This window comes from Pygocentrus nattereri, chromosome 14, assembly GCF_015220715.1.
Source record: "Pygocentrus nattereri isolate fPygNat1 chromosome 14, fPygNat1.pri, whole genome shotgun sequence".
NCBI lineage: Eukaryota > Metazoa > Chordata > Actinopteri > Characiformes > Serrasalmidae > Pygocentrus > Pygocentrus nattereri.
In genome coordinates this window covers 15895909-15921541 of record NC_051224.1, presented here as the reverse complement: position 1 = coordinate 15921541, position 25633 = coordinate 15895909, and the positions used below count along the sequence as shown (strand labels likewise).

At 39.2% G+C, this 25633-nt stretch overlaps 1 protein-coding gene across 1 annotated transcript; it reads left to right on the top strand.

The window, feature by feature from the left end:
- The first annotated feature begins 2147 nt into the window (after positions 1-2147).
- Positions 2148-14993, top strand: LOC108411038 (transmembrane protease serine 9-like). The gene is made up of 10 exons (XM_017682398.1): positions 2148-2196; positions 3896-3916; positions 5365-5527; positions 5623-5897; positions 10476-10621; positions 10717-10987; positions 12385-12556; positions 12669-12922; positions 13874-13974; positions 14670-14993. Exons 1-10 carry the CDS (start codon positions 2148-2150, stop codon positions 14991-14993), a joined length of 1776 nt encoding a protein of 591 aa, XP_017537887.1.
- Positions 14994-25633: the final 10640 nt, after the last annotated feature.

Below are 25633 nucleotides of genomic sequence, written 5' to 3'. Positions count from 1 at the left end.
TATGGCTAAACGCAAGTCATGATTCCAGTAATGAGCATTGAGTAATGTTTTCTTTTACAGTCTGCTGTGTTCTAGATATTAACCAAATAAGCTCCTACATCATGTACTAGATCATGATTTTGAGTATCTAGATGTAAATTGTGATGTGAACTTCTAGATGTGAACTTTAAGTGTGGAGTACAATCTCCAAAATGCTGTGGAACTATTTTATATAAATAACTTAAGTAGCAAGATCGTTTTCACTTGGAAATACACCCTCATTTTCAATGTAGCCAATAATAATTATAACAGTAATTCTAATAATAATTCTAATAATAATAATAATAATTTAATGGTAAATTAATAATGGTCTAAGTTGTACTGACTCCACACACCCCGTCTCGTCTCCAGGCTTTTTTATATTACCGGTCTGTTTTAAAACATTCAGATATGAAAAGGTACAAATATGTGCTTTTCACCTGGAAAAACAGAATCAGACCGTAAAACCACTGTTGTACTTCTGAGGGTACATGTGCATTGCTTGTACCTTGATAAATGAAAAATGTACCTTTACAGTACCTTTATTTCTAACGGTGTGTGCTGTTTTAAAAATAAACTTGTTAAGAATGAAGATTCTGCCAGTGGTAGGAGGAATAAAGGAGCAAGAAAGTGATCTTTTCTAGTGGCACTGATGTACTATTTTGCATTGTTCATACACTCATTCACGAATGTCAATATACAAGGATGTGAACAAACCATGGAAAATTCTGACTCAAGCTGACACTAAAGAAATGTTTTTCTTAGAAGTTCCCTTCAAACAGGTTCAGCTGGGAAAAGTGGAATGAAGAATAGCTTGCTTAGCTGTTGCTTTCACTGAACCATGTTTTCTATGATTTCTGCTGGTAATGGACACCAAGAATACTGGGAGCCGATGTCTGTCAGGATGTTTATTAAATACACTTATACTTTTATAGTGATACGTATTTAGAACAGACACGTTAAAATAGATGATAAAGGAAAAAGGAAATTTGAAAAGTTGTGTCTTGATAAATAAATAAATAAAGATGCCTTTGGAGTAAATACACAGGTGGGTCACTGTTAAAGGAAGCTTTACTTTAATGTAATATCAGTTTTGTGCTTTTATATATATATATATATATATATATATATATATATATATATATATATATATATATATATATATATGCATACACTCTCACACACACACACACACACACACACACACACACACACACACACACATATATATATATATATATATATATATACACACTACTCACAAAAAGTTAGGGATATTTGGCTTTCGGGTGAAATTTACGCAAAACGTAAAAAGGTCACGCTACAGTGATATTATATCATGAAAGCAGGGCATTTAAATAGAAGCATGCAATGGTGATTTCGTCATCTCCAACAATTCATTCAAACAAAAGCCAACAACAGTTTTGTGTATACCCCAACAAAAAAATGTCAATGTCTCAGTAACTTGTCATGTGCCCTTGAGCATCAATTACAGCTTGACAGCGACGCCTCATGCTATTCACCAGTTAACTCATTGTCTGCTGAGGCATGGCATCCCACTCTTCTTGAAGGGCGGCCCTCAGGTCATTGAGGTTCTGGGTTACAGAGTTACAAGCCTCTACACGGCGACTCAGCTGATCCCATAGATTTTCTATGGGATTCAGGTCTGGAGAAAGTGCTACTCCATTTGAGGTACCCCAGTCTCCAGCGTTCCCTAATGATGCAACCTCGATGAGCTGGAGCATTGTCGTCCATGAAGATGAAATTAGGCCTGTGGTGTTCATGCAGATGCACAATGACTGGATAAATGATGCTATTCAAGTAGCATGGGCTCATCATTGTACCATTCACAAAGTGTAGGGCAGTTCTGTATTGACTGTATTGACTGTATTGACACACCTGCCCACACTATAACACCATCACCACATATGAGATATGTGTGGAAGTTTCACATCAGTGATATCAGTTCTTCTACCAGGAGTGACAGAGAAAATTAGACAACAGGCAGTGTGTATGGGGGTGGGGGGGGTGAGGTGGAGTTAGAGAGGTGTGGGTGTGTCACAGTCTCAGGTGCTGAGGAAGTGTATGAAAGTCTGAAATGTTCCAAGACAGTTTCATTCTAAGTGACGATGATGTTGATGCTGAGTTTGGCCCTCGTAGTCTGCTTCCTAGCCAAAGGTAGGTTCCTAATTTGGCTTGTTCATATGTTTTATATGTGCTGCTGCTCATTTACCTACTGTCTATTTCAGACCGCTTGGGAACACAGCTCACATAAGCACTTTACGTTCACAGGGAAAGAACAGCATGTTTACAGTTAATGACTAATTAAAATGCTGGTTTCAGGTTAAACTAAGGCGAGACACTACACTTGAATAGGATCTTTTTTTTAAACAATTAATCTTTGCAAGCTGATTACTGATATTCTGACAACGTTAGCAAAAAAATTACATTTAGATAAGCAAATAAGACTTTATCTTCTTAAATATACATAACAGCCAAAAAACTAGCCTAAGGATGATGTTTGAAACTGTTCATTTCTTTGAAGATACACTACAGGGAATGACGTTTACAGAAATCCCACTGAAATCTAATTGTTTTATTGTTGAATATAGAAAGCACTATGTGTTGCTATAAAGCATATTTTTATTATTGTACAAAGTATAATGTATCACGTGATTAAAGCATTCTTCAGATTGATGGAGAATGTGTTTTATATGGTTTCATATAGAAATTTAATAGAAAAGGGTTCTATATAGTAACAAAAACAGTTCTGTTGAACAATAGAAGAACCCTTTTTATGCTATATAAAACCCTTTTTAAAAGCTTCTAAATAGAACCACCTACAGCACATTCTCCATCAGTATGAAAAACCATTTAGTGATGCAACGAACGCTTCAATCATGCAAGGGATTCTTTGAGTGTTCACCAGGGGGTATTTTGCACACTGGCGACATGACTAGTGTTTGACAACCAGAGGAGGGCTACAGCCTGCGGTAGATAACAAGCTGGTAGCATCTTACTTTATCACTCATGCTCTGCTTTTTTACCTCACTTTTAAGCATCCTTCACAGTCATGATGCTGCTCAGTCTGCTATAGTAAAAGATGCTGACTGCATACGGACTGCATTTCCCATGGGCCTGAACACAGGAACATAAAAATATGCTGCCTTAAGTCTTTCCTGGGAAGTTCCCACTTATGCCTTCCCAGGTCATGGACTGTTTACCATTAGTCTTGTCTTCAGAGCCTGACCAAATCGGGCTGAGCCATAAAACTGCAGCAACATCAAGTTTAGCTCAGTTTTGTCAATTTTTGTTAGACCAATATTAATGTTAGTATCAGTGACTTTCTGATATGAATTCATCTTCAAATTATAAGACCAGTAACTTCAATTTTGAGATTTGACCTGTTTATGAAAGATGTCAACACTGATCCTTGATATGAAGTAATTTAAGTAATAATATTATTGTGTCCTTGTATGACAAATTCCATCCCAAGATACTTGAAAAAAAGTAAGATTTGTTGATTATTCCATAAAATAGAAGAGTGAGGGGTAAAGTTATGTTTAAAGTTTGAGGAGCCATGAGCAGGGTAGTGAACGAGCTGTTAGAGAAAGAAACCTCTTCTTGTGTATGGTGTAGCTGCGGCCAACAACAGCTGGAAAATAAACCACTGCGACAAGTGTGATAGCTGATCTTTTAACTGCAGCCAACACTACAGTATTTTCATGTGCAGGTGATTTTAGCCAGACATACAATAATTACCCAAATATATTGAGCCTGTATTGCTTCACTGACCTTGACGTTTGTTAATCTGCTTGACCTTTTGACCTGAATGTTACTGAATGAGTGACCATTAACATTGTTCTCTGTCTTGCAGGTTGCCACTCGCAGTTAAGTGGTAAGTCATTTCTTATTTTTATTAAATAATCTAGAATAATGATTGAATATCTATTAAACCACATGTTTGGTATTCTATTCCAGTTTAATTTCATAGCTTTGAAATAATTTTTAGTAGGAAGCTGTAAGAAAATTAAGAAATGTTTGATGTGCCCAGAATAAAGAACAGAGCTGTAAATGATTCTGAAACAACTATGAAAGAATAACAAAATAAATTAAAACGTCGTAAAAAAATGATGCTTTATGTTCCCATACTTGAATTGTGGTGATCCAATCTTGAAACAGTATGTTAACAGAGAAGAAAGCTGCAGATGATGTAGGATGAAGTCAAACGTTCATTGACAGTTAGGCCAGGATTATACTCAACGCACATATGTGAATGCAAATGACAGCACTTGGCCAACACATTGCAAACGCACAGTTCTTCTGTACAAACTCATTGTGCATTCTTATGTTACTGTGGCAGGTAAAACTCACAGCACTCAAGGGAGCGATCAGGACGTGATCTACTGTTATTCCAACAACAACAACTAAACATGCCCACAGCATTTGTACAACTATAATAATGAAGCAATGATGTATCATATCTACGGTTGGGTCCAAAAGCCTGAGACCACATTGAAAATCTGTCTTATTTTATTCAGAGGTGGAAATAAACAACAAAATGTAGAATTTTGAAAATCTTTGAAGTTGTGACAAGTAAAAAATCTTGCTCAAACTTGAAGAGTGACCTAATGTGGACCATTGAATATGCCAAGGCCTTTGTATAAAAAAATTTTGTATTTTTATTCATTTACGCATTTTTTTCAGTCTTATCTCTTCTACTGAAACATGCATTCAGATGACTCTCAGGTCTACTTGCAGCAACATGCCATTAAAGCAAAGGGACATGCCAAATACTAAGAAGTCCTGCAATTCATTTAAATATTTCATACAGAGATTCTACTTTTCCCTCACTTCAGTTGATATGCTGATAATTGTATTTAGATTTAGGAAATCATGCAAAATAAAAGCATTTTCACCGGTCTCAGACTCTTGGACACCAATGTTTATGCAAGCGAATCATTTTTGCAAGAGAGTTGTTGAACTGTTTGCCTGCTATGGCAGGTGACTAGGAGAAATCGCACAGGCAATATAAGGCTGATTGTCCAGGGTTGGCTGTCACTATATTGGCCTTTGCTGTAACGCTCAGAGTAAAGCTTGCACATGCGATGTGTTATAATTGGCATTGTGACACATTATAGAACATAATGACGCAAAACTCTGTCTGCATAGCTCTAAGCGTCTAAACTCACATCCTTGTGTTAAGTATGTTTCAGGCCTTTGAGTAAGAAATATAACTGGGGCTGTTGTTCTTTCGTCAGTCTCCCTCCCTACATTGAATTGTGTGTTACCTCATCCTGTTCAGTCATCCACTTGACTAGAATACTGCTCTTTTCCTATTGCCAGTGTGTGGTGTGGCTCCTCTGAACACCAAGATAGTGGGAGGACAGGATGCTTCTCCTGGTTCTTGGCCTTGGCAAGTCAGCCTGCAGACTAATGATTTTCATTTCTGTGGTGGATCCCTCATCAACTCTAACTGGGTTCTAACAGCGGCCCACTGCTTTGCAAGGTGTCACACTGACTAACAATTCTGAAGAGTTGCTTGTAATACTGCGACAAGAGCATTTATCAGATGATAAGAATGGCTTTCCTCTTTTTTTTCAGCATTACTGCTTCACAAGTGACCGTGTATCTGGGTGATCAGTCACTGAGCAATCAGACAAGTAATCCAAATGTGGTGTCCAGATCTGTTTCTCAACTCATCATACATCCCAACTACAGTTCATCCACGCATGACAGCGACCTTGCCCTGCTGAAGCTGAGCTCTAGCGTAACCTTCACTAATTATATTACGCCTATCTGCCTGGCTGCAGCTGGAAGCAAGTTCTTCAATGGCACTCTGACCTGGGTCACTGGCTGGGGAAACACTGCAGATGGAGGTGAGAAATGAGGATTTGCATGTGTGCCCTTTCAAACTGAATCAAATTGAGGCTATATCCTGTGTACCCTCTCACACTTATGCATGGTCAGTGCATGCACCTTACTCTTATCCCAGTGAACAAGTATGGATACTAAATCAGCATTCTTGCACTGTTATGTTTGATTCAAAATAGTTGCTGTTCTTCATATACTTACTCACACACAGTGAATTCATGGCATTTGGCAGATGCTCTTATCCAGAGTGACTTACAATTTGATTATTTTACACAGGTAGGCCAAAGTGGTGTTAGGAGTCTTATTCGTATAGTGTAGGGTTCTTGCCTTGTTGGGGTATTGAACCCCAGTCTACAGTGTAGAAGGCAGAGGTGTTAACCACTACACTATACCAACCACCATGCGCAAGTGCCCAAAAGCTTATGTAAGTTTACTAATATATAGTTAATACTAACGAGCCATTCAGGCCCTGTACAAAGCAGGAGTTTGGTTCGCAAGTCAGACTCGTTCCCAGTGAGAGTTGGACTCCGTCAGATTGACAGGCCGATTGGTGCTGGGTCAGCACTGATGCGGGCTCTTTACCGGTCTGTTGTGGTAAAGAAAGAGCTGAGCCATAAGGCAAGGCTCTCGATTTACCGGTCGATCTACGTTCCCATCCTCACCTATGGTCATGAGCTTTGGGTAATGACCGAAAGAATAAGATCGCGAATATAAGCGGCTGAAATGAGTTTCCTCCGCAGGGTGTCTGGACTCTCCCTTAGAGATAGTGAGAAGTTCGGTCATCCGGGAGGGACTTGGAGTAGAGCCGCTGCTTCTTCACATCGAGAGGAGTCAGCTGAGGTGGTTCGGGCATCTAGTTAGGATACCTCCTGGACGCCTCCCTCGGGAGGTGTCACAGGCAAGTCCACCTGGGAGGAGACCCCGGGGAAGACCCAGGACACGCTGGCATGACTATATCGCCCAGCTGGCCTGGGAGTGCCTTGGAATCCCCCTTGGAGAGCTAGTGGAAGTGGCTGGGGAAAGGGAGGTCTAGGCCTCATTGCTTAGGATGCTGCCCCCACGACCCGAATCCCGGAGAAGTGGAAGATAATGGATGGATGGATGGATGGATGGATGCATGGATAGTTAATACTAGGGGAGCAGGAAAAAATTGATTCTTAGACGCATTGCGATGCGGACGTGAACAATTCTGAATCGATTCATAAATGTCATAAATCGATTTTCTAAATTTTAATTTATAACAATGTTGACGGAACGTAAAAGGCGGAACTTGGAAGTGGGTAAGTGCAGCACCTGGACATTCTTTGGTGGCGCATAACAAAAAGACAACTGGATGAGCGAGAAATCCGACTCCAGCTCCCTCTGCATTACAAGCTAGTTTAGGTCAGGAGTCACAACCCAAATGTTAAGAAGAGACATTTTGTCCTTTCAACAAAAATCAGACCACCTTGGGAGCTGCAACAATTAATGTCGAATGTATCTCAGCATGTGATAAAGTCCTAGGATAGGCTAAAAATGTAAATGAAAATGCAGATTTGCTTTGCTCAGCTTTAAGCTTAAGTTATAGCCGCTTTCCTCTCGTCTCTGCCAGAAAACTTTTCCTCTAAAGTACAGCAGCTTATTGTAAAATGTCTCTCATCATTCGGCTGCTTTAAGAGGCTGAAGTCACTTCTCATTCTCCAGCTTCTTGTTCAAATTTTCCTGTTCCACCTTAAATTCTGCATGAGGCGCCGAATGTAACTGCTTCACCATTTAAGGTGGAACAGGAAAATTCGAAAGAGAAGCGACTTCATCTTCGCCACGTTTTAGAGAGACACAGTCTCTCGCTGCATATGGTCCAGGAAACCAACTGCGGTGGTTATATGTGTGAATAAGTCCATTCATCTCTAAATGTTCATCTTAAATTTCTTTTTGTAGCTGCTAGCGAGGCGAGATTTTGTTGCTCTGTGACCTGTAGTCTGCATGGCAGTTGTCAGTTGTTGAGAACCAGAGCTTTGGCGCTTAGCTGCACACTTTGGAGATTCAGCGTTCAGTCTCAAATATTTTACTGACACAGCGACCCTCCCTCTCTCTACAATGAGACCAAAACTGAAGTTATAAAATCACTAAAGAAAACGGTCAGGATGGCTGTAACATGTGCTGTGTGGACATCCATTTCCACACGATCTTATTTCACCTTAACAGCATGTTTTATCACCGAGGAGTGGCAGCATTGTCTGATGTGCTCCAAACAAGGGCAGCGAATGAGAGCCTTCCAGTTCACTTGCCACATCATTTCAATTTGATTTATTAATAAAAGATATTGGAAGTAAATTCATTATCAATCATTACAAATACTTTGCTTTAAAAGTCGTACCAACTGCGCGTTGCTATTAAGTGCAAATCCAGAATCAGGGTCCTAACAGTCCAAGGTCATATAGCCGACATGGATAGAATGGGATTCCGACATGACACAAACCAGAACAGAACTAACAGCAAACCGAGTGATGTAAATGTAACTTGAAACTTAAAATTCATGCCGTGGCTTTTTTTTAAACATTGAGTCACTTTACCTGAAAATATGAACATACATCATCTAGAAGATAAAGAGTATTTAAATCCTTCATTTCGTCAAGCATGTAGTTGGTATCTCACGGCAATGCTGCTTACTTATTTCTGGTATGTGCAGGCTGCAAAATCTGAAAGAAATCCGAGTTATATCTGCATTGGACTACATTTTCCGTATCACAGCCTTATTCAGCCAGATACCTTCATAACTGTATTTGATCAGGGTAGCTCACAAGGGTTGACTCTAATGTCAACTACAGTAGTTAGCTAACAGACATTCACAGTGAAATATATGCGACAGACATTTGATAAATAACTGCTATTTTAATTTATAACAATAAAGAAAGAAGAAAATAGGACACACAGTGCTCATTTTAATTACCTAGCTAGTCAGCTGCTCCCTCAGGCTGGAGTTGTGGAAATTGAAGACCTTGACAGCTCTCCGTAGGCATTTGACAGCAGATAATAATGCTGTGTTCTTTAGTTCAGATTGAAGATGACAGTTTAGATAAAATATGTTCTCCTCTGACTTTCTCCACTAAACTTGCATCTACGATCAGTGCCAAAGTGTTTTCGGGAGCTGGTCTGTTTTGATTGGCTTTCAAAAGCTTTGGCTTGCATTACTTGCAGTAGTTCATGGTGAATGTGACTGTCACATTTGCTTCCAGAATTTGCAGATATTTAGAGGAATATGAATGAATAGTTTCATCTACCTATACAATGTTTCCTCTACCACTGGCTGCCACACAACACCAAAGCATGCTAAATGTATGACCTGCGTAACACTTGGCAAGGTGTTCCTTTCATCAAATGCTGGTTCTTTATTTCTTCAAACATACATTTGGTGTTTGTGGTCAAAGAGTTCCATTTTCACTTCCTTAGTCCACAAATGTCTCATCCATGACAGTAACAGTGACTGCAACACTGTTACCAGTCAGCAACAGTGTTTTTTATAGAACTATTTCTTATCTGTTACTCTGATAGGCCTCTCAAAGTAGTAAGCAACTATAACGGTAACTATTATACAGTTACACTGTTATTAGTTGTAACGTGTCAAGCAAAGTCAGTCGCTCACAGATATGAAAACAATGAGAGGCTTTACTGACAGTATTAGGATCCAAGGTCATCGTCAAAAAAAAGGCAGGAGTCAGTTACAGAAAGCTTAAGAATACAAAAAACACAATCATACCAGAAAAGCGAATGGTCCGAACACACATGCAGAAAGTCAAGATCCAAAAAACAGCAATCAGGAAAACAATCCAAGAGAGAAAGGCAAAAAGGCATACAGTCGAAACAACAAGGCAAAGGCCATACACAAGAAATACAAGACAGAATAAACACTCAGTTGGCTCACAAAAAGGAGGCAATACCTAACGAAAGGCCGGGTTTAAATACTAGGCTAAATCAGCCTAGTATAAACACACATGATCTGAGTTAATATTCATGAGAGCGAGAATGCTGATTGGAGTGCTCAGTCACATGTGGAGTCAGGTGACCTCCCAGAGAGTTCTGGGAAATGGAGTCCAGGTGTGTTTCATGGATGCCTGACGTTGGGCAGTAACAGAGACTGATTTTTAGAGATCTATTGAAAGATCTTTCTCATTTGTTTCACTCATGGGCACATAACAGTCGTCATTAGTTATCATGGGTTAATCTAAATAATTCTGTCCAGTGAAAGGCTGCTTTCTTTTTCCTTTCTTTTTTCTATATTAAGTATTGTATATTCATTGTAAAATATTATGCTCATTTGCTCCTCGATTTTCTTTAAAGCTGCTTTGTAAAAAACACCACACACATGCTGACTTGACGTATAGGGTCAAAAAACTATTACATTTTGGAATTGTTGTGAGCTGACATTGCCTGATGACAATTCTTGACATGCGTAATCAGTACTAATGAGTCAATTGAGGCTTAAAATATTAAGAATTAAAAAATTAAGTCCTGAGATTTATATTTTCTATTTGTTAATTTCATCAAATATAAAGTAACTCACTGAGTTAAAATGATGTGTGATGAAACAATGTGTGTTTCCTCAGTAAGTCTCCCTTCTCCTAAGACCCTGCTGGAAGTACAAATTCCAGTTGTTGGAAACAGGAAATGTAATTGTTTATATGGAGTTGGAGACATCACTGACAACATGGTGTGTGCTGGATTGTTGGCAGGGGGCAAAGACTCCTGTCAGGTAATGTCTTCCTAATTTTCTGTTGCTGCTTGCATTGTTCTTTTTTTCCATTTGTTGTTCATTGTACACATGGATATCTATTTGGTCTTACACAGGGAGACTCTGGAGGTCCACTGGTCAGCAAACAGAGCGGTGTTTGGGTCCAGGCAGGCATCGTGAGCTTTGGTATTGGCTGTGCTCAGCCAAATTACCCTGGATTGTATACTAGAGTGTCTCAGTACCAAGACTGGATCAACCAGCAGATCACCAGCAACCAGCCAGGCTTTGTCACATTCACTTCCACTGGCACTGATGGAGATCTGAATGTGTCCTGTGCTGGCCTGCCTACTGTTGATACAAACACCACTGTTTTCACTACTGCTTCATGTAAGATTATTTACAACCCTAACTCTAAAAAAGTTGACACTGTATAAAATGTAAATAAATGTAACAATTTGTAAATCCCATAGAGCCATATTTTATTTAAGATAGAACACATATCAGATGTTAAAAGTGAGACATTTTACCATTTCATGAAAAATATTAAGTCATTTAGAACTTGGTGGCAGCAAAGTATCTGAAAAAAGTTGGGGCAGGGCCATGTCTACCATTGTGTTGCATACCCTCTTTTTTAACAACAGTCTGGAAAGTGAGGAGGCCAGTTGCTGGAGTTTTGGGAGAGGAACGTTGCCCCATACCTGTCTGATGCAGGATTCTAACTGCTCAACAGTCTTCTTAGCCAGATTTTTCATTTGGTGATGGACCACATGTTTTCTATTGGTGAAAGATCCGGACTGCAGGAAGGCCAGTTCAGCACCTGGACTCTTCTTCTGAGAAGCAAGGCCTTCCCTGAAAGAGACGTTATCTGAATGGAAGCATATGTTGTTCTAACAGCTTTATATGCTGTTCAGCATTGATAGTGCCTTTCCAGATGTGTAAGCTGCTCATGCCATAGGCACGAATGCACACCCATACAATTAGATGCAGGCTTTTGAACTGTGCACTGATATCAAGTTGACTCCTCTTGAGTCCACAGGACACGCTGTCCTTTGTTTCCAAAAAGAATTTAATTAATCTGACCACAGAACAGTTTTGCCATTTTCCCTTAGTCCATTTTAAATTAACTTTGGACCAGAAAAGATGATGATTCAATACTTATCATCAGCCTTATCCCTTGCATATGGGGATTCCCCCAGATTCTCTGAATCTTTAGATGATGGTATGTACTGTAGATGGTGGGATATCCAAAGTCTTCAAAATTTCATGTCAAGAAACATTTTTCTGAAATTGTTCTAAAAGTTTTAGACACAGTTTTTCACAGATTGGTGAACCTCTGCCAATCTTTGCTTCTGAAAGACTCTGCCTCTCTATTTTTTTAATACCCAATGTGAATTAGTTGCAAATGGTTCCTCCAGCTGCTTCTTATTAGGACCACTTACTTTTCCAGCCTTTTGTTGTCCTTGTCCCAACTTTTTTGCATTGCATTGCTACCATCAAGTTCTAAATAGATTATTGTTTTTCTTAAAACGGTAAAATGTCTCATTTTCAACATCTGATATGTGTTCTATGTTTTATTGTGAATGAAATGTGGATCTATGAGATTACATTTATTCACATTTTACACAGCATCCCAACTTTTTTTTGGGGTCATACATTTGCTGTGGACTGTGCCTGCAGAAGCCTTTTGTGACCAGAACTTTATTATCAGGCAAGGGGAACAGTTGAAGGCACACTGTTGTGGAAAATTAATCATTAATTATTCTTTATTTCCTCTCTTCCTCCAGCTGCGGTATGTGGCAGTACCACGCTGAATACCATTACAGGAAGCGGCAACTCTTTGGCATCTGCTGGTGTGTGGCCATGGATGGCCAGCCTGCAACGTAATGGTACTCATGTCTGTGGAGGAACACTGGTAGCTGAGCAGTTTGTCTTGAGCGCTGCTGATTGCTTCTCAAGGTAAAAAAGACAAAATTATCAACATCAAATAGAAAAATTGAGTCAGGAATCAAAACAAAATTAACACACATCAATGCTAATTGTAAGATTTGATATTTTGCTTAACTCACAGCTCCACCAATGCTTCTGACTGGACTGTAATTCTGGGTCGGCTCAAACAGAACGGCTCCAACGCCAATGAGGTTTCTGTCAATGTGACTAAAATCTCACTGAGCACTGGTACAGTGAACAACATAGCAGTACTGCAGTTGTCTCGCAAGCCAACACTCACAAACTACATTCAGCCCATATGTGTGGACCTGGGGGACAACAGCTTCCCTGTCAACACTCAATGCTGGGCAGCTGGCTGGGGTTCAGGAGGAGGAGGTATGTTTATTTCTGTGTACTATAAAATCTGATTTGCTGAACCACGTCTGTATAAATTGACCAAACCATTCAAATCCAGGGTGCTGTTGATGGGATACTCTTTGGCTGTTACCTTGCTTGGCAACCCTAACTTAATTATAACACGCTACATTGCTTGGTAGAAACCATTCCATTTTACTATGGTAAACCCCTACTAAAACCTGTCAGTCTGTAATTTGTATAGCAACTATTATGGTGGTCTGGAGAGCTACTTCCTGCAGAGCACACCAGCTCCAACTAATCAGCTTCTTCCCAAATCCTTGACTGGCTGGATCAGATGTATTAGAATTAAATAAGATGTGGGGCAACCTACTGAATTCAAGTTCACGCTACTAAAATTTCAGCTGGATAACTTGACAACTTGCTGCACTAGCTAGAATGCTTGCTATCCAAATAACATGCTACATAACCATTTCAATCTGTTTTGACTTATATTTAAACATTGCATTTACTGCATGTAGCGCTTTGTTCTGTCCTTTGGACTGAAGATTTCTTCTATAATGAAAGGCTTGATATTTGAAGCTGCCACTGAGACCTCAAAGAGAATGGCACTGCAGCAAAGCTTATGGCTAAAGTCATACATGTAATGTTTACGAGTCATTTAAGGCCAAATCTGAGTTGCGATACACGTCAACATGCAATTCAAGTCTGAGTTATTTACTTCAGTCCCCATCTCGGATTAATCCTAATAAATTATACATTGAACATCTGTGTATTGTATTACATTGTACTTTGCTGCCATGCCTAACAACACCCCTTGACTGTAAAATCACTGTACATCCATTGTTTCTGTAATGAATGTGTCCATTTCCTCTGGATGCCATTAGATTTTATTTTCTTAAATTTGATGAATCTTTTTGCCTTGGTCTTCTTCCTCATATTTGTTTTCATTTGATTTCCTTCTCCTTCTAGTTGAGCAGATTCTTCAGCAGTTTAACACTACTATACTGGACTGTGGCAATGCATCTTCATCTAGCAGCAGCATCTGCACAGGAGTCACGCCCTTAGAACAGGTCTGTATATTAATGTACTTTGAAATCCTTCTGAAAATCCATTTTGTTTTTTTACTACAATAAAATTTCAAAGAAATTGTTCACAAAGCCCTTTTTTTTTATCCTTATTTTTTTTATCCTTAGTCTTTGTTAAATCCTTAGTGTTATCAAATGTATTGGCCTTATTTTAATACAAAATGCTAATAACAATAGGCTACTTAGGTGCTGAAACGTTGCTTCACAGAGCCGATGTTAGCTAGTCTTACTCTGTACTTACATTGTACTTGAATAATAAGCTTTAGTATGAAATAGGCCTGGGATTTTAAGGGGGGCATCTTTTAAGGTGTGGGGTGCACTGCATACCGAACAGAAATCCTAATCACCATGCTATTCATTCTGAGACCTCCACCTGAGTGTGACTAGTCCACAGCACAAAGCAGGCTTCTAGCAGCTCTTTTTATGAATACTTACAGTGTGTTTGGTAGCAGTTCAATTTTGCTTAGTTCTTTCATCTTGTGAAGTGTACAGCTGACTTTACATTGGCTTCTCAAAAAAACTCAAGTAATACAAAAACAAACTAAATACAGCCTAAGGCTTGTTTCATAGACATATTTCAGTCTATGGCTAAACTAAAAAGGTTTCTGAGTGTAGTCTCCACATTGTAGGCAAAACTGTGTCTGGAACACTGGCTCATAATCTTTCTCTCTCACTCTCAGACTAATAAAGGAGGTCCTCTGATGTGTAAGATTGGACAATCATGGGTCCAGGCTGCAGTTTTGAGCCTCGCCAGCAACAGTAGCACAAACACTAGCTCCAGTAACAGCACCAGGGCAGCAAGTGTATCTGATGTCCAGGTCTTCACTAAAACCTCAAGCTTCTCAAGCTTCCTGAATACTACAGTGGGCTCCTTTCCTCCCAAAGCCAGCACTACATCATCTTCTCCCACCATCAATCCTGTTGGCTCCAGTGCATCTTCATTGTTTTCTTTCACGTCTCTCCTCCTGCTTTCACTTCCTGCTCTCATTCAAATGAGAAGTTAAGAATAAGCATTTAAGTTAATAGAAGTTCTTAGGATTATGAAGTATCGGCTCTGAGCCGGGATGAAATCTATCAAATTTGAAGAGGAAGTTTTACAGGCAAGGAATAACAATTAGTGATATCTGGGGTGAAACCAAACGTATGGAAATCGTACTGTAGTAACAACCTGGTTGTCTGTGTGTTCTGTTCTCATCTACTAAAATACAGTTTAGTAGAGAAGACTCTGGCATATTTGAGGATGTTTGGTCTGATATGTGGTTAGAAATTGGGAGAGTATGGCAGCAGCAGTTACCATCCTTAGTAATAAAACCAAGCAAGTCATTATAGTTTGAGAAACAACACAGTTCCTAAGTCCAGCCTTCAGGAATTAGTGATTCTAATCCTTGGGTTTCCATTTTTCTACTGGCTTCAATTTCTTGACCTTTTCACAATGGCCTACAGCCACATAAGTTGTAAGTCCATTCTAAAGTCCATTTTACTATTTACAAACAGTAATCGAGTACTGTAGTATTTAAAGTTGTATTCTAGTTGTTTTTTTCTATAGAAGAGCGCTGCCTGGGTTGCTTTTTTGTGCTGATATGAAAAAGTAGGTCTGACCACAAGCACATTTTACTAGATACGTAGCTGGCTTGTGTGGATTTGATTCATTTATGCATGTTTAGTTTAAGATGAAGAGGAGGCTGCAGCCCTAAATTTGGCTTTGGAGGCAGAAAATCAGCAACGAGATATTCGATATATTGTAAAATGTCTTAAATTAATACTGGCTTCAATTCCAGGGCAAAACAGAGGAATAAGTCTTTTGGGCACTGTGGTCTGAAGCTACATATTTTGTGACCTGTTGAAATATATTATACAACTTGATACGGAATAAAGCAAATGGAGATGCACAATCTCTGGCTCATCATTTCAGTGCTTTGCAGACAGTTTGTTTCCATGTACATTTTCTGAAGTCAACAGGAAAAAATTGGCTGCCATGCAGGCCAGCAAGACTTTGAGGGGTTCACACAGGTCTTAAGTCTTCCTTGTTTTGATGGACATGCCAACAGACATATTGTTTTCTTTTTGAATATTTTGGAACTCTTAAGTGGTTATCCATGGCATCCTGTTTTACTGAACTCCCTCATGTATCACCTTGACCCTGACTGGTATAAAAAGCAACCAAGCCTTCAAGAGTCTATTTGTTATTGGGGAACTCTTTGTTATTGGGGAACTGGCATCTTTGTATCACCTGCAAAACAAATGGCACATCCATGTCAACATGATGCCTGTAAGACTTGTCAGAAGAGAGCATGAGAGCCTTGTATAACAATTGTCATTGCATTTGTGATCAAAACTATTCTGTGAAATTTTACATAAAAATGCACTAATTACAAACTAATCCTCTTCAGTGCCATCATGGAGGCACTAAAAAACCTTGTATGATCTCACCCGCACCATCTGTTTAACAGTGGCTCATTTTCAGTTGCAATCGCAGAGGCCTGATCTCACAAACTAGAAAAAAGCAAAGAAAAAAAATAAAATATTGTCCAAATAGCATTCCATCCATCCATCCATTTTCCAAGCCGCTTCTCTGTCAGGGTCGCGGAGGGGGGGGGGTGCTGTAGCCTATCCAAGCACTCATCAGGCGGAAGGCAGGATAAACCCTGGACAGGTCGCCAGTCCATTGCAGTCCAAATAACATTGTAAGAAAAAAAAATACAGGACAGCAAAGTGTAGCTCTGCAGTCAAACATAAGGCAGTGCCAACACCTTTTAAAGACAGGAGTACAAAGAAACACAAGCTGCAGCTTTTGGAATGGCCCTCACAGTCCCCTGACTTGAACATTATTGGAAATCTGTGGGTAGATTTTAAACATGTCATTTATGAATGCACTTACATACAACTGTCTAAAAAGTGTGGGAACCCTGTCCAAATTATATATTTTGTTATTTTCGAACTGAAGATAAAAAGAAGAACACAAGCTCTGCAGCAAACTGTTTTTTTATTATTATTGCTGTAAAGTCTCAGTACTTAATTATTTCATAAAGCTTTAACTGACTCTTTGGAATTGGTTAGGCAGGTCAAGTATTCTCTTCAAACCTTGTGCTAACACTCCACAACCATAGGCACCTCTAAGCAATAGGCTAAGAGGATAATTGGTAAAAAAGTAATTGATGTCTAGAAAGCAGGGGAAGGTTATAAAAGATATCAAAGTGCTTCCAGATCGAAATTTTCACCATCAGAACAAGATCTGGATGACCAAGAATCTGTTTGTTTGCTGGCCAGAAAGGCAAAGCAAAACCCCTATAAGATAAGGAGGAAGGTTTAGCTAACACAGTAGTGGTGGTGCACCATCATTCTGTGCAGGGTGTCTTACACAAACATGATCTACATGAAAGAGTCATCAGAAGGAAACATGACCTGTGACCTCATCACAAAAGTCTACATGTGAAATAGGAAAAGCAACATCTAGACAAGAAAGAGGCACTTTAGAAACAAGTTTTTTGGACTGATGAAATGACAATGGAACTGTTTTGACACAGCCACCGAATAAGCAGCATTTGATGAAAAGAACACCATGTAAACATGGGGTGAATCACTTGCTCTTCAGGTTTATGTGGCAGGCAGCAAATGGAAGTAAATGTGACCGAGTCAGTCAGTCAAGAAATTTCAGCTGAAAACAGCTGGGCTTCTACAACAGGACAATGATCCAAAACATACCTCAAAATTCACCATGAACTACTTTGAGAAATGCAAGCTGCAGCAAAATCTGTAAGTAGGTCTTAAACATGCTGTGCAAGCATAACAGCCCAAGAATATCGCAGAACCAGAAGTGTTCTGCTAAGAACAGTGGGTGAGAATTGCTAAAACAAGGAGGCATACTCCTAGCTTGCTGCAAAACATGTTTGCAAGCTGTGATATTTACCAAAGGGGTGTTTATAAATATTCATATTCATTGTGGCCATAACATTACTGTATGTCTACCCTAGCGTGCATTCAATGGTACAAAGCCATGTGTTTATGTCTTGTTTCTTCATGGTTCACTCTTCTCACTTTACATTAAATTCACATTTTACGGGTCCTATCTTCCCTTACAAAAAAGAAGTTCATTTAAGGGTGCAATTACTATACTTTTTTTAAAGTAAAAAACAAGTGAGTTTGTTTTCAGTAGTTTTATATCTTATTAGAGATATACAAAACAGAATTGTACAGTATACAGTACAAATATATATAGAAAAGCACTGTCACAGTAAGTAGGGCCTGTAGTAAGTAGGGTTCAATCCCCCAGTTGGGTTCCATGTTCTCTGCTTCAATTTCCTGCCACAGTCAAAAGACATACAGTCAGACCAATGGATATATAAATTTTTACTTTTAATTTAATTTAATTTAAAATTTTAGTTACTAAAACAATGGGCCAAATTAGGTCGAAGTACTGAAATAGTATACCTATAAGTATAGTACTAGTACATTGATATTAGTATACTTACTACATAAAGTCCCAGGCTACACCTTTTGGTTAACAAAGCCATCAGTATTGACAGCATTGTCAAGGCTTCATAAAACCATATCACCTTCATCAGATCTCCACAGCTTTTCACATCACTCCCAGAACATAAACTCTCTGTAATTCTTTATATGATAAGGTAGAAAGGTCTTTAGAGCAGCAGCAAGCAACATATCAGTGCTGGAAGAGGACAGAAGAAATGGCATCTGATACCAAAAGACATTGACATTACAACAAGAGAGAAATTTACTATGACAGATTCACTCTTATTGAAGTGGAGAACACAAAACGCTTTCTGCTCAAGGGTCTCCATCTCCTCACAGACTGAAGGGACCAATTTTCCAGTGACAGTCAAAACTCTGTAACCCCCTCATTCAGTTGGTATGTGATTGGTTCCTAGGCACCTCACAGTTGTAAAAATTTGGCGCTTTGAAATCAGATGATTATTTTTGAATGACCCTGTACTTAAAGCAAAGTATTGTTTGTTTCAAATACTTGAAAGTTGTTGCTGTTTTTGTTGCGCTCAAATGTTTTAATAAAGGAATAAATTTGTGCATGTTAAATTACATGGGATTTTTTTTATTGTGGTATCCATCCATCCATCCATTTTCTAAGCCGCTTCTCCATCAGGGTCGCGGGGGGTGCTGGAGCCTATCCCAGCAGTCTTCGGGCGGAAGGCAGGATACACCCTGGATGGGCCGCCAGTCCATCGCAGGGCAGACACACAGACACAGACAGACACTCACACACTCACACCCAGGGGCAATTTAGCATGTCCAATCGACCTGACTGCATGTCTTTGGACTGTGGTTATTGTGGTATCAATTTAGGTATCGTGAAACATTGAATTTCACCGGTATTGGTATTGACTACTTAATTTCTGATATCAAGCCATTAGTGATACATGCTGTATGGTAAAGTTGCTGACAACATCCAGCTCTAGATTAAATGAAACACAAATGAACAGGCATGTACTTATTAATTTCACAGAAATTATTAAAAGAAGGCCCTGAGAAATCCTCTCTGATAATACATGTGGGACATGTGGGCGTGCGGGTGTGTTTGTGTGTTTGTGGATGAGGGTCGAGAGTAAAGTCATTACATAAGACACTTTTTAAAACAATGGCTGGTGTCTTTAAAATAGATGACCAGCCAACAAATTTGTGACCTAACTGGTACTAAAACTTGTGTGGTAGGTTCTTCACATGAACCGTGGAAATACCGACACTGACCTGTATCAGTCAGGAAGAAGAATGAGAACAATTCCAATGGAGTTGGGACATAAATAAAAACAGAATACGATGATTTGCAAATCCTTTTCAATCCTTGTATTCAATTGAATAAACTACAAAGACAAGATATTTAATGTTCAAATGGATAAACTTCATTGTTTTTTGCAAATATTCACTTATTTTGATTTTGATGCCTGCAACATGTTCCAAAGAAGTTGGGACAGGGGCAACAAAAGACTGGGAAAGTTGAGCTCAAAAAAGCTCAAAAAACACCTGTTTGGAACATTCCACAGGTAACAGGTTAATTGGAAACAGGTGAGTGTCATGATTGGGTACAAAGGCAGCATCCCTGAAAGGCTCAGTCGTTCACAAGCAAGGATGGGGCAAGGTTCACCACTTTGTGAACAACTGCGTGAGCAAATAGTCCAACAGTTTAAGAACATTTCTTAACGTGCAATTGCAAGGAATTTAGGGATTTCATCATCTACAGTCCATAATATCATCAAAAGATTCAGAGAATCTGGAGAAATCTCTGCAAGTAAGCGGGAAGGCAGAAAACCATCACTGAATGCATGTGACCTTCGATCCCTCAGGCGGCACTGCATTAAAAACCACCATCATTCTGTAACGGATATTACCACATGGGCTCAGGAACACTTCAGAAAACCACTGTCAGTGAACACAGTTCGTCGCTCCATCTACAAGTGCAAGTTAAAACTCTGCTATGCAAAGTGAAAGCCATATATCAACACCACCCAGAAACACCGCCGGCTTCTCTGGGCCCGAGCTCATCTGAGATGAATTGACGCAAAGTGGAAAAGTGTCCTGTGGTCTGATGAGTCCATATTTCAAATTGTTTTTGGAAATCACGGATGTCGTGTCCTCCAGGGCAAAGAGGAAAAGGACTGTCTGGATTGTTATCAGCGCAAAGTTCAAAAGCCAGCATCTCTGATGGTATGGGGGGTGTGTTAGTGCCCATGGCATGGGTAACTTGCACATCTGTGAAGGCACCATTAATGCTGAAAGGTATCTACAGGTTTTGGAGCAACATATGCTGCCATCCAAGCAACGTCTTTTTCAGGGACGTCCTGCTTATTTCAGCAAGACAATGCCAAGCCACATTCTGCACGTGTTACAACAGTGTGGCTTCATAGTAAAAGAGTGCGGGTACTAGACTGGCCTGCCTGCAGTCCAGACCTGTCTCCCATTGAAAATGTGTGGCGCATTAAGAAGCGCAAAATACAACAACAGAGACCCCGGACTGTTGAGCAGCTGAAGTTGTACATCAAGCAAGAATGGTAAAGAATAATAGTAGTTTCACCAGATTATTTGTCCTTCCACAATGTGGCGCATGTCAGCAATCAAATCTTCAATCGCCTGACATTTTGCTTCCGTATAACACTTGCTGCATGCATGAAATATATTTGAAATTATCAGCTATATATTTTTTTCCATATTCTCTCTGATAAAACTGGACCATATCTTAATAAACCTTCTTACCAACATTATTTTAATAGTAACGATAATATTATAATGAAATTTATTTTAACCTGTAATTTTTCTGAAGGGTCAAACTTGCATATGATATCATTGATGGGGAGTCGCTCAAAAGATTGTTTTCCTTTTCTTCCTTTGAAAGTGTATTCAGGCTACAGGGAGTTGCTTCCAATTTTTCGAAGCGTCTTCCGTACAGCATCTCCCAAGCTGCTGCCCCTCTGGAGACTCGGATATTGGATCTGCAAACAGTTATAGTAATAAGTAGGGAGAAAAAACACTACAGCACAGTATTGCAACTTTTTGCATTTAAATAGTTTTGATATATGTAGGCTCAAGTATCCATATTTTATCATGTAATTATTACAATTTTACATTTTAATCTGTGTTTAGCTCATTATAAGACTAATAAAATTAACTCAATATTGATAACGGTTAGACAGTATAATGCACCAGTCTTCAGCTGTGGTCCTGGAGAGCTACTTTCCGGGAGAGTTTAGTTCCAAACTGCCCTTTATTTAACACTTATACATCTGATCCAGCCAATCAAGGACTTGGAAAGAGGTTGATTAGCTGGAGCAGATGTGGCAAATTGTGGCTGGAACTAGACTTGACAGAGGTAGCTCTCCAGGTGGAGGAAGACCATTCCTGTTGTGGAAAGTATGTTCACTCTGCACTGCCAGGAACGTGTTTCATCCTCTGGGAAAAATTCCTAACATTATCTCCTTCTTTTGTAAAATACAACCCCATTTCTGAAAAAAGTTGGTACATTGTGCAAAATGTAAATAAAACTTGAATACAACAATATACAAATCAAATAAAGCCTACACTTCATTGAAAATAGTACAAAGGCAGCACATAAAATATGCTCAGATTTTAAAATTTTTTGAAAAAATATATGCCCATTTTGAATTTCATGCCAGCAACATGTTCCAAAAACATTGGGACAGGGCATGTTTACCAGTCTGTTACATCACTCTGTAAGCGTTTGGGAACTTAGGAGACCAACTGTTGTAGTTTTGAAAGTGAAATGTTTTTATTATTATTTAATATAGGATTTCAGCTGCTCATCAGTTTTGGGTCTCCATTATCATATTTTGTGCAGCAAATGTTTTCAAGCAAATGGTGACAAGTCTGGACTGCAGGCAGGTCAGTTTAGCACCCACACTCTTGAACTTTACAGCCACGCTGCTGTAATACATGCAGAATGTGGTTTGGCAGTTTTTTGCTGAAATAAGCAAGGCCTTCCTTAAAAAGATGTTTTCTAGATGGCGGCATATGTTGCCAAAACCTGCATATATCAGCATTAATGGTGCCTTCACAGATTGTTTGTCACCCACGCCATGTACACTAATGCACCCCTATACCATCATGAATGCAGACTTTTGGACTCTGCACTAATAACAAGCTGGGTGGTCTTTAGCTGAGCGGACACAACATCCACGATTTCCTAAAAGAATTGAAAGTTTTGATTTGTTAGATCACAGGACATTTTTCTGCGTTCCCTTAGGCCATTTAAAATGAGCTAAGGCCCAGAGCAGGCATTTCTCTGGATTCTCTGAATCTTTTGGTGATATTGTTGCCCTGTTTGCCTGTGTGGTTTTTCAGACTGTTTGACACCTTCCCTTCCTTACTTCTGAAAGACTCAGCCTCGCTGGGATGCTCATTATATACCCAGTCATCTTACTGACCTGTTGCCCATTAACCAAATGGCTCGAGTATCATAAATGGTGGGCTCTGGAGCGTTTAGCACCTTTCACATTTTTGTTGTATGTAATAAAATGCACAAGTCTCGGTACGCACCATCTTTTTATGGTATGCAGGTTCTTGCAGTCTACTGCATAGGGCTTCCAAGTCCTCTGTTGATTGACATGACTCATTTAACATCTCTGATGTGTCACTGGAGGAACTTGGCTGACCTGTGCTCTTCTCCAATAATCTCCCAGTGGCATCCCTAAGTTCCTCATGCATTTGTGTAAGTTTCTGCAACACTCTTCTTTCAAAAGCCTCAAATTACTTCAGAATTTCTGCAAAGTAACCAGTAAACAAGTTAAATCAATTATACAGGCAGATTTACTCAAAAGAGGCCCTGAATATTCTGTAATAACTCTCTCTAGGACGAAGCAATCTGAACGAAACAGTGTGCAATGTGCTCCTCAGTATATGGAGCTTTGAACAAGCCAGGATGCCCCTGCTTCAGAAGTGATGAGGTAGGTGCCAGACAGGCATCACAACTTTAACCTGTTTGCAACTGTTTGTAAACCCCCGTACCCCTTCATGTGTCTGGCAGAAAAGCAGAGTCCAAGGGGCAAAGGCGAAAAGGCAAAGTCCAAAACACTAAGGTAGTCAGAATCCTGTGGAAATAGAAAAGTTTCTATTTTAATTACTAACTTGATTATTAAACAAATTATAATTGACAAAGCTATTTAATACAACCATACTAATTCTCTCACTAAGGATTGGCCTGATATGTTAGGGGTTTTGGCAGTGGAAAGTAACTGAAAATTTAGAAGCTTTGGGATCAAGGACAACCCTCCAAAGAAGAATTACAGAATATAAGAACTGGGTTTTTTGGAGGCCATTCTTAAATCAGGAGTTAAAGGGTCTTGAGAGGATGGAAGAGGCTTGTACAGCCAAAAAATGAAGAGAAAAAAAAACAATGTCATGTATGATTAGACCGCTGGGATAGGCTCCAGCACCCCGCGACCCTGACGGAGACGTGGCTTGGAAAATGGATGGATGGATGTATGATCGGAAGCAGGGGTGTCCAACAGAATTGCAGAGTTAGCATGAAAAATGATATGCGGAAGTTTTAAAGTTAATAAATAAAGTTAGTTAATATATATAAGTTAGTTTTAATTATATATACAGATGTATGCAGAAGTAATCATATAAAAAACATGTAAACATTCCAGAAAACTACCCTATATTTACGTTCTTGGTTCAGCTCATCAACTGTAAAATAGAAAATAAATATTTGAACTTCTGATTATGATCTCTGAACATTTCAAACATACGCTAAGTTGCCAGTTTATTAGGTATTATACTTTTACTAAGACTCATTGGACATTTTATCCTATACACCTACCATATGAGTAAGTAGGTTCACATTTACTGACTGTAGCCAAAACTGTTCTATTTCTAATTTGTCAGCCACGCTCTGCCATCCGTTAATGGAAGGGCACCACTTTTGACCAAATATTTGGGTAGTGCACCATTCTCATTCTTATGTTTTTTACCAATTGTTCCAATAAGGTAAGTGTTTCTAATTAAGTGACTGATACATGTGCTGTACTGTTTGAAAACCTCAGCAATACTACCGTGTTAAAACGCTTACCATCAAAACACTACCATGCTACATACTTTGCTGTGTTGAAAATGGCCCACCACCCAAATAATATCTGAACAGAAGTGGTTATATGGTGTAACTTTTTCAAGTGATGAATTGGGTAGAGGGGGGCTAATAAACTGTAGGAACAGATGAGCAACAAGGTGTGCGGCCAGTGAATATGAGTAAAAGGCAGGTGTGCCCAATAAGCTGTTACACACAGAGGAGTTTTTCTGTTTCTGGGTTGCAAGGGAGGGACATCTTCATCTGCAAGATAAACATATAACTATGTATGTTTATATCGTCTTCTACAGTAACTAAGAGATAACTTTCGTACTTATACATCTGAATACCTCTGAATCGATGTGGAAGAATGATCTTCCTTGATGCATCCCCATCAGCTTCATCAGCATGTGATGTTTCTTGGGCTTTGCTTGCCCGGTTTCAGGCTAAAGCATAACTATCTGTACATAAAGAGGCATGAAGTTTGTTAATAAATGAAACTGTTTATATATAGACACACTTCCAAGAAACAGTTGTAAGTGAACGTTCATACTGATGACAACTAAATTTATATTTTGAACAGTTTACCTGTCTCTGAAAAGACCCTTACAGGATGCTTTGACCATAACTGTTTATCTGGCACTGCATATTTTTTGGCCATGACGCTTGCATTTGTGTGTGGCCAGTAACAGTACAATACCTGTCAGACAAAATGAATATATTTCTTAGTAATGTTTCTATTTGTCATAATAAGATATGTAAAAATACTTAAACACATTCATACCCCATCACACCACTCTAACCATGATGAAGGTGCAGCCTCAACCTCATCATCATTAGTGAAATGAATTACTACATAGCGCTGGTATGCCTGGTAAAAAAATTGATAAATTAACAAAACAATTACATTTGAAATAAAGAAGTGGATATAATTAAAACATAAATCAGGGATTGGAAACTGAGTCCAGCACAGTTTGGTGATATTCCTTTTCTAACATACCTATTAATTCTGGTAACTAATTACTAAGGTGATTCATGCATGTTTCTGCAGAAACATCACCAAAACTGTGCAGGAAACTGGCCATCTATAAACACAGTTCC

Bases quoted from the DNA above. Each gene is read 5' to 3' on its own strand.
- LOC108411038 (XM_017682398.1), top strand. From the start codon at position 2,148: ATGATGTTGATGCTGAGTTTGGCCCTCGTAGTCTGCTTCCTAGCCAAA. The intron at 3,917-5,364 runs GTAAGTCATTTC...TCCTATTGCCAG, and splicing joins TTGCCACTCGCAGTTAAGTG to TGTGTGGTGTGGCTCCTCTG. The intron at 12,923-13,873 runs GTATGTTTATTT...TTCTCCTTCTAG, and splicing joins CTGGGGTTCAGGAGGAGGAG to TTGAGCAGATTCTTCAGCAG.